The 10,333-nt window shown below is 36.6% G+C and overlaps 1 protein-coding gene across 1 annotated transcript; it reads right to left on the reverse strand.

Annotated features, from left to right (window-relative positions):
• Positions 1-3,148: 3,148 nt before the first annotated feature.
• LOC131152359 (boron transporter 4-like) lies at positions 3,149-9,713 on the reverse strand. Its single transcript, XM_058104198.1, has 14 exons — positions 9,567-9,713; positions 8,131-8,236; positions 7,948-8,030; positions 7,606-7,798; positions 7,355-7,493; positions 7,099-7,264; positions 6,836-7,002; positions 5,877-6,050; positions 5,690-5,785; positions 5,472-5,588; positions 5,046-5,365; positions 4,443-4,722; positions 3,615-3,758; positions 3,149-3,529 (listed from the first exon to the last, which is right to left on the reverse strand). The coding sequence occupies exons 2-14, from the start codon at positions 8,232-8,234 to the stop codon at positions 3,497-3,499; spliced, it is 2,016 nt and encodes a 671-aa protein (XP_057960181.1). The 5' UTR covers positions 8,235-8,236; positions 9,567-9,713; the 3' UTR covers positions 3,149-3,496.
• Positions 9,714-10,333: the final 620 nt, after the last annotated feature.

The following is a 10,333-nucleotide window of genomic DNA, read 5'->3' on the forward strand; positions in this document are numbered from 1 at the left end:
TTGAGTTGAATAATTTGGGGTAAATGTGAATCTTAGGTTTTTGGGCTGTGAACTTCAAGGGGCGTAGAAATTGGGTATTTTAGCGGGCTCTCAGTAAGTCAGGTAAGGGAAATAAATTATAGCAGTCTTTTCTTAAAATTACTGGTTGGGAAATATGAGAAATTGAAATATGATATTTTACTGAAAAAATTATTATGATATGAATATCAGATGAAAATTATGTGGCATATGATTTATACTGGAATGCATTTGAAATTGGGTTAAATGATTTACATTGAGAACAATGAAGTTATGAAATGAGTATTGAAATATGAGATTGAAATGTGAAAAATGATGAAAAGTGATATGTACTGAAGAGTATCTTCTGAGAAATGATGAAATATAAAATATGAAATTGCTTCACTGAGAATTGTTGAATATTGTGAAATGAGATTTGTATACGTTATTATGAGAATAAAGTGTGTACTGAATTGATGAAATATCATTGAAATGATGAAATGAGTTGTGAATGTTGAAAATGAAAATATTGCAATGTTAATGATGCAATAAGTATGATGAAATGTGAACACTGGAATGAGAATATGAAAATGTGAATATTGCAATGTGAATACTGCAATATGTATATTGAAATGTGAATATGAGAATTTGAATATTACAACGTGAATACTGCAATATGGATGTGAAATGAGAATAATGGAAATGTGAAAAATTGCATTGCGAATACTGCAATTGTGAAGTATTGAATGTGGAAGTGAAACCCTGATGGATAGATGTATTATTGAAATGAGTATGGTACTATTGCTAGTGGTGATTAAGTGCAACCACATGGAATCGTGGAGCGTGTGGCGTGACAGTTCGAATGAGCTAGTGTGAATGGTTATTTTGCCCTGGGTCCTGACCAGGGTATATGGAAGGTCATTCGTACTACAGACGAGTATATGGTATGCTTATTTTGATCTAATAGGGTAGCTAGGCCAACCGTGGTTAGGTCTAACCTTCGGGCCGCACAACCATGACCATGGGGGGAAGCATGGTGTGGAGTATAGAGAGTGACCTTGACCATGAGGTAAAGCATGGTGTGAAAAATATCCTCAGGGCAGCCATGAGTTATAGATGCGGATGTATCGTTTACCGAGGAAACTCATAAGTTAGATGTGAAATGGAATGAAAATGAAATGGAATTGAAATGGGAATATAAATGGAAATGAAAATTGAATGAGAATGAAAATGAAAATGAGAAATGATATAGCGTGAATTAATAATATAAATAATTAAAGTGAAGTAAAACACTCTGCTTGAGGACTTACTGAGTAAGGTGAGTGCCTTGACAAGTATCAGTTGTAGTCGAACCCAAGTTAATCAGGTAATAATACAAACAATAACAGAGTAGAGGAGAACTACATGTATGGGCATGTAATTTTTCCTATTCTCGGGAACTTTGCTGGTAAACATGGGTTGCATATGAATGGATTTGGAAATGGAATTAGAAGCTTATGAAAGCTTGTGTTTTATATCTATATGATTATGAATGTGGAATTGGTGTATTTTTCCCTAAGAAGATATTATCACTGAAATGAATATATGTTATGATATAACGGAACTCATACTGCCACACACTGTAGATAATTTATTCTATCATACTGAGATGTGTCTTACCCAATCATTTAAATATTTTAGGAAACTAAGATAGGCCAGGTGATAGAGCTCCGAGATAGAGGGGAGCAGATACCTTGAGTAGATAGGGTGAGTGTTCTGAGTTAGGGATGGAGGATTCCCCTAGAGTGTTTTGTGTTTTTTTTTGGGAATGTGTCAGACATGTATATATGGATGAATTAGTACTCTAGTATGTGTATTCACTGTGGTATGTATATATATAATAACTTCTACTGTTAGGTTTGTGTATATGACAATGGTTGTATACCCGGTACCCACTTCGGGTTGAGTTATATTTAAATGGTATCAGAGGTGTTGATGTGGTTGATATGTGATTAATATGTTTTATTTATATTGAAAAATAAATGGTATGAAAAATCGGGGCATTATAGAAGGTTTATAGCAGGTTTTGTGTTTACTGTTGTCAGAAGACCTTGTTGGAAGTCTAGGGAGTAGTCTTAGGTTGTTACATCTGCAATTGAATTGGGGTTCGTGGTAGAAGTCGAAGCTGCCACAAGTAAGTTCAAGCCTTACTTGGACTTGGTTTTTTTCTCCAATTGTTAGAAAGGAGACGGTCCCAACCTAATGTTCCAAGGTCAAGGTGGAGCAACGAGTTTTTATGTTTTCAATTTCTCATAAGGGGCGCATATTCGTCAAGGTGGAGATTGTTGTGATATGTGGCTTATATACTAAGTGGAATGCATGTACAATGAGAAAACATGGTAGAAAATAGCAGTTGAAGTTTCTAGGGGTTCTTCGGAGCAAACATCGACGGTATGCCTAAAACCGTCGACGGTTTAGCTAGGATGCTATGAAACCATCGACTGTTCTGATGCTGCTACTTCAACGATTTGGTCTTTGTCTGAAATCGTCAACAGTTTGGCTCAGGAATATATCACATATTTTCGAATTTTGAAAGAGGGATGTTAAGTTGGTTAGGGTTTGGAGAGAAAACTTTCGAAAACTTTATATATATGTTGACTGTGATGCATTTGTAATGATTGATGCAGTGTTCATGTCCTTTGGACAAAAATATAGTGAATTGTTATCGTTTTACTTCCGTGAATGTAGGCATTGCCAAACCATATAATTCCTTATGTATTTGTTGTTATTACTTTCATATAATTTCTGTGGATTGTTTTTGTATAGTGTACCATTGAGTACTGCATTTGTTTGATCCGATATTCTGCTGTATAATTCGTTTTTCACAATAGTTTTATTAAACTGTGAAGGGATGGAAAACTGAAAAATGCCAAGAAAATTAGATAGCAGTGACTCGAGGTCTAATCCTGATTTTTTGATTGATTCAAGGCATAGATTTGTTTGTACGAATTAGCTAACTAAAAAAAAAAAAAAAACCCTTGTCTAAAATATGAAACAAGTATAACTAATATATATGCTACAATTCATGATTAGGTAGAAATTGAAAAAAAAAAAAAAACTAGTCTTAGTTGTCAGTTTTGCATGAAATTAAGAGAGCAAATTTGTCTGAATTCCCCTGCAGCTTTTCGTCTCCATTTCGCATCATATTCACAGTTCCGCACCTCATTCATCCCCTTAATCTGGCATCAAAGGCATGAGCCGGATTCAAGGGCTAGAAAGCCATCTAAACTCTTCTAAATGCCCAACCACCCTTTCCTCTATGTCTTCATCAATCCAGACTGTACGTTTTCTCACCCCCCCCCCCCCCCCCCGGGCCGGGCCTATATTTCGGCTTTCCTTTTGTTTCTTATAGTGGTTTTAGCAGACTTATCTTCTGTAATCAACTGACTCTAAACAAAAAGACAGATTGTTCAACATTGTTTCCCGGAGAATCATCAAAATGTATTGTCTTCTTGAAAACTCATTGACTTCGGCCTGTTTCTTCTGGGTAAATCTGTGATACCATGCCGACCAGATTCTATTATAACCAGTCATTACCATAAAATATTTCAGTGAAAAAGGAATAATTAATCTCATACCTGGTAGTACTTATCCTCGCCAAAGCTGACAGTTCGAAGTTTCAACTCGCCTCTCCGGGTTGTCATCTCATCCAAAATCTCATCATCAAAGAAGTCTGATTCAGTGTCATCGCTCCTAATATCAAGTGGATCAAGTAGTTCCCGCTGACATTTTTTCATGCCCAAAGACAAAGTTAAGGACAAAAATCACAGGTCTAACTCGGACATATCTTAAACTTGTTTATAACAAGTGTGAAAATTAAGCTATAAGCCAAATCTACTGCACCACTCATGCAAGGGAGGTGAAACACTTCATTGGAAGAGCTTCCGCGAAGGAGATCCAGGGTAAATCAATCATAAATAAATCAGGCATAAAGGATAAGAGAGAAATCATGCAAGCACTTGGTGTGCGTGCAGTTGTGCAAGTGTATGCATATTATTATTTTTATTTATTAAGGGTTTCCTCCCACAAGAAAATGAACCAGCAAAACATGAGGCTTTGATTTTAAGCTCATCTGATCCCTCAACAAAGATCAAATTTTCCTGAAGGATTTCAGGGGCAATAAATTCTTTCAAGAAATTTGCAAAGAGGTACAAAAAAATTAACTTAGCATCAAGTCCATGTTGCTTCTGTTTTAATGGCTACAGAATCACTTATGTTTCAGTAAGGGTATGCTATATGCAAATCTTGTCAAAGCACCAAGCCACCAACATTTGTCACAAAAATGTACGTTAGCCTTTAAAAGTAATTTTGTAACAGAATGTAACCAAAAAGTATTCATCGTTTACAGAAGAGAGAACTCCAGCTGTTTTAATTATATATATCTTGGTTGGAGTAGAATAATTTACCGCCATTGAGACATTCATGCTGCCGCGTGGGGCACCAGCGATTTCCTCATACTCAGCTGCATCCAGTTCTTGAAGATGCTGAGGTTGAATCCACTTGGGGAGCAGGTGTTCTCTTATGCTTATAAGAAGGAAGAATGGCAATGGGAACAATACTCCAGCTATTGGTACCCATGTCAACCCAAAGCAAAGCAGAAGATACACAAACTGGAATAGCGTAAACATAGCAATGCATTTGAATGGTACCGACTCCACAAATGAAGCATGAACCCCTTCCAAGACTCTGCACAGCATAATTCCAAAAATAAGAGAATAAATTAATTAGATAACTGGAAAATTGAATAAATACATGTTAAAAATAAGCCAGATGTTTTTCTTTTTATAGGAGTTCAGACAATGAGTCAACAATAGAATAATCATCTTTTTTACTCCTAGCTAATCAAATTAGTCATTAAGATACATTTATTAGCTCTTCTGAAAAATTATGATAATTTATTTGCTCTTCAAAAAAAAATTATGACATCACATTTTAGTTCTTACATTTCAGTTGAGCAAAATTGGTTTGAAGACTACTTTACATGAAAGACGGGTGTTATTGCCACTTACTTGTAACGCCGTCGAGGAGCAACAAACAGTAGTAACATCCTTTCCCAGAACTGATTTCCAGGTAAACTATCAACGGCCATGTAGGCAAAGTAGCCCCAAAGAACTGACGTTGGTATCATCTTGATTACAGGCATAGCACACATACAGCAGCCGACAAGGAAGGACTGTAAAAAGTTGCTTACTCTTTGCTCATTAACTCGGACAGGCAAGTAAGCATCAATATGCTTCTCAGGATCAAATTTACCCTTTCCTTCTTCTCCTTTTTCACCTTTCATTACAGCCTCCTTCAACTCCTCTAGATCTTTAGCTACTGAAGTATCCTGGAGGAAGATCAAAGCAATAATTAGCAAAGCCACAGAGGTATGCACAGGCAGCACAGAGATGCTGATACACATTGAGCCTATTTTACATGACTAGATCACTTACTGTTGGAGATGTGTCCATTTCAATGAACACAGCTTGCATTCTTCCATAGATTTCTGACTTGCTTGCTTCCTTTTGCATGCATTCCTTCGCACTCTGCACCATCTTCTTTCGAATCAACTGCACATTGCAGATCATATCATGTTAAAAATTATCAAGGAAACAATGATTTTGATACCATAGATGAATATGAAATTTTCCTCAAAAATGTTGTGGCACACCTGCTTCTTGAGAACTGCCAAACTTTTAGTGTGCATTGGAGACTGTGGGAGGACACCATTTGAAGGAGGGAGTCCCAATAATCCACAAAGTAAAGTCTGAAACCGTAAATTAAGAAAATCAAATCTGAATAATTCACAGATGCGAGACATAAATTTTGAAGCAAATTTTCCAAAATGAGGTATATACCATAAATCCAAGCAGCAAGATGTCATAATGATAAGAAGATGGATTTTTAAGATTAAATTCCTTCTGTTGTGCCATCTGCGAAGCCACACTGTGGTCAAAAAAGTATAGGCCTGCTATCATCAAGGCTGGTATAAAGGCAGCAAAGATATACACCACTGGGACCTTCCCCATATCCTGCAATTTTGTGTGCATGAAGCAGCAGGGTTCAGATTATTAACATTACCGTACTTTAGAGTTACAAAACTTGTTTAGATGGCTTCACCCTTTGATCCCACATATCAAACAAGCCCATTCTTCTTTGGGACTGTACGGGTTGAGAAAAACAAATTATTGAGGATGTATTAAATAGAAATCCTCAAATTAATCTGAAAAAAAAAAAAAATGTCCTCCAAGAGGACCAGTATGATCCTCCTATCAGAACATACCATCTAATAAAAACACTCTAAATAGTGAATGCACATAATAAGACCCACGTATAATCTTATGTAACCATGCTGGCCTGGTTGTCTAAGGCCTATGAGAGAAAATAATTAACTTCAAGGGGCATTTAATGACAAAACTAGACTGTTAATCTGATGGAACCATGCTGGCTCGGTTCTCTGAGGCCTATGAAAGAAATATCAAATAATTTCCTTCAAGGGGCATTTAATGACAAAACTAGACTGTTCATAAAAGAATGCCATCAACACTACAAGGTAAAAGCTCAATTGACACCCCAACTTGACAAAGGGAGTCACAAAGAGGTGAATCTTTTTTTTTTTTTTTAATGATAAAAAGATTGTTGTTCTCCATTTGAAGCATTCATGGTAATTCACTAAACATATCACAAGGGGGAAATCAAACATAAGACCTTGGGATCACCAAAGTCGAACTTCACTTTTACCACTTGACCAAACCCAGTTAGGCTACAAAGAGGTGAAGTTTTCTCCAGAAAAATTAAGTTATCACAAAGTTGATACCCCAATGACCGTCCAGTGGTACAGCGATGCAGGTTCCCAAGGGAGTGGAGAGAAAAGCCTTCTGGGAACTCCAGAAGGAGCTTTGCTAGGCACAGTATAAGACAATGCAGTCCATGACAAGACCATAAGAAGTATCCCATAGTCTGCAATGAATCCTCGCATAGACCCTGTATTCAACAACAGAAAAACCAAATATAAGGGACTCAAACAACCAATTTTTATTGGAACCAGTAAGCTTAATAACTGAAGATCAGTTCATGTACCTGTCCCATATCGCCATGTCCTTGCGGTTCTGCTCTTAAGGGCAGTGTATAATAGACCAAAAGAGAGAATGATACCAAGTAATCCATTGGTGTAAAGCCACTGAAATTGATACTTCTCCAAAGTTTGGTCTTCTCCTCTTGGAATATTAAATTCACTCAGTACTCCCTGGAATTAAAGCATAGATCGAGCTTTTTGGTTACAATCTGTCCCTTGACAAATCAATTCCGTTTTTAAATTGTCTGTTAAAAGAGATACCTTAACGGCTTGTTGTATGAAAAGAACAGCAATCAACATGCCAAAAAGCTCCCCTGCAATCCTCGTAAATTTAGTAATAATGGTGCAAGCATTGAATATTGCAAGAAAAATCAAGAGGAGAGCTGTCCAGACGCAAACCCTGTAAAAAAAAAAATAACAATATATAACTGATGACGCTAACATGTGTGCTAATTAAAAACTGCACATATTGATAATCCCAAGGAGAATGGAGAATAATTTAATCCCCTTACCACCCAGCCCAAGCTAAGAACAGTTTGCTCCCCAACTCCGCCTGTCCTTTGCTGAAATTGTACAAGTAGGTGTACATTATGACTGTTGGTTCTGCAACTCCTAAAATCAGCAAGGGCTGGCCTCCCAATATTGAGTGGATGATTCCACAAATGGCAGAAGAAGTTAGAGTTTCGACCGTGCTTAAACTTCCATCTAACATAAAACAAACATATAGTCAGACTGATTCTGGAGACTGAAGCAATAAACTAAGAAAACATCAATGATTGCAAAACCTCATCTATGGTTCTAATTATTAAGATAGGTTTTGCACATTCTATTGTAAGAAATAAAAAATTTGAGACCTGTTTCCCTGTTCAGCTGCTCCCCAAAGGCGATCACGGGAAGAGCAGAAGCAAAGAAAATATAAGTGCTTGGCGCCAATATCCTGGCACGAATCAAAGCAGAACAAATCAATACCATTCAAGTCAGCCCTGTCATTTGAATAAGCCTCACTCTTTTGTATAGAATAACGGAAATTAAAATACCTCCCTCCAGAGCAAAGTGCACCAATCCAATCTTGTTTATAACACTCTTTTCTTCCTTTGACATCATTAATGATCCCACGGAATGGGGTTCTGAAGTTGTCCATTGCTGATGCAATAAACTACATAGATTAGTCATAACTCATAAGCAGAAAAAGAAACCATCAGCTAACGAATGAATTTAGCTATAGTAAAAATTGCAAAAGAATAACTCATTTATAGCCTGGTGAGATTCTCATTACAAACTAAGTAGGGCGCAAAAACATTCATATTCTGAGACTTTAATTTTAAAATAATGGAATGCATGTGATTGAAAATACAGTACCCTATGTTTGGAATTGCTTTGAATTTGAAGTTGTATTGTACTTGGATAAGATATAATAAAAAATAATATTAAATTTGTCCATATTCACTTAAATATAAATCTAAAGTTCAAAATCTATGTTCTCAAATGCAGCCTATATTAATATTTAAATTTACTACACAAGTTGTCAAATCCATCAGCTCGAAATTAAAACAAATGAAAAGGCAAGCTTCATGCCTTGGTTGGAAAATGGCGAGAATTTTGAAAAGCATCACGTAAGAACATGCGCAGAATATCCATGGTTAAAGTGTGTTAATGTCTATAACTGCATTCAAAGTGTGTGCAAAAGAGAGTGAATGCCAATTCTGGCGCAGGAACGACCAGTATTCGTTAAAATTGTAACTGATGGCCTTGATTTCATGGATTTCCATGAACAAACATCATGCAATTTCATGTTCTTTCCATGAACACAAATCATACAAAATGTTCTGAACACCTCAATACTACACTTTATTGGTTCTATAACTGGAAAATAGATGTAATTATAAGCGAAAACAGTTCTATACTTCTATTAAACATTTCAAACAACCATTTAGCAGAACTCAGGAAAGCTTTATTGAAAAATTTTAAAATTTTGAGACCATATTATGAAGATCTGTAATCAGAACAATACATTACGAACATCAATAAAAATATATATAGACATAATATTTTTAGACAAATTATTTAAGAAACTGTAATGTATATACATATGAACTGAAAAGCCATAAAAAGTAATACTCCAAAATCCCTTTCCTCTCAATTTTCTCAAGCTTTCTCGGCAACCAGATGGATTCTGTGCGTGTTTTACGCCAATAAAACACCATTAAATCACCCCATGCAAGAAAATTGACTCTTAAAATCACCCATTGATTTATATAATTCTGAGGCAAATCTCGATTACGGAAAGCAAAGCCAAAAAAAAAAAAAAAAAAACCGCATTCAGAAATCAAAAGCCAACCACGCGCACATGAACACAACAAAAATAAAAAAAAATAAAAATTAATCTAAACGCATTTGGTAATAGCATTCGCTCCAAAAAAAGAAAAAAAGAAAAAAAACAAAACAAAACAAAAAACAGAACGTATGTAGGCACCTCGGTCTCGAAAGCTAATAGCGAGAGATTACAGAAACATTGATGGAAAATGGCAATACGAACAAAGAAGGGAACAACGGGAAGAAATGTGAGCTTCTCCGCCGGGAATGCAAGATTCCGGGGGAGAAACAAAGAACACAATTCTCTCTCTCTCTCTCTCTCTCTCTCTCTCTCTCTCTCTCCTTCCTCTTCCTCTTTCTCTGTCTCTCTCTAAGATTTTCTTCTCTCTCTCTCTCTCTCTAGAAGATCAGAAGGAGAGAGAGAGGTGCCAGCGTGTGGCGAGGTTGGCTGAAGTCCGTCGGAGGCCACCTCTCGCCCCCTCTTCCAAAAAACTTCCGCGAGTCCTGTGGACCCCGCTCAGACCGTTCGCGCTAACAGAGCTTGCTTTGCCATCTTTCGTGTCGCTATTGGCCAGAGACTATCCCACCTTTCCGGGCATTCACCGTTGGTGCAATAAATGGCGTTTTGTCGTTTCTCGTCGCTGTAACCCCAACGAAGACGTAGGGAGTGTTTAGTGGTCAATGGCCAATTTGGCATTCCAAAAAACCAAAAATAGTAAAAATTATTATGATTTATTTATTTATTTAAAAAAAAAAAAACCATACCGCAAAATTACCTAATTTTTATTGACAGAAGCATGATTTTAAAATTTGGATCAGTGACTGATATGGTGAAGCCACGGGATCGATCTGACCGGTCCCACCATTTGTTGAACCAAATGTGTGTGTGTGAGACATAAAAAAATTAAATTAATCAAAGTTTCCGCC

The sequence above is a fragment of the Malania oleifera genome, chromosome 3 (genome assembly GCF_029873635.1).
Source record: "Malania oleifera isolate guangnan ecotype guangnan chromosome 3, ASM2987363v1, whole genome shotgun sequence".
NCBI lineage: Eukaryota > Viridiplantae > Streptophyta > Magnoliopsida > Santalales > Ximeniaceae > Malania > Malania oleifera.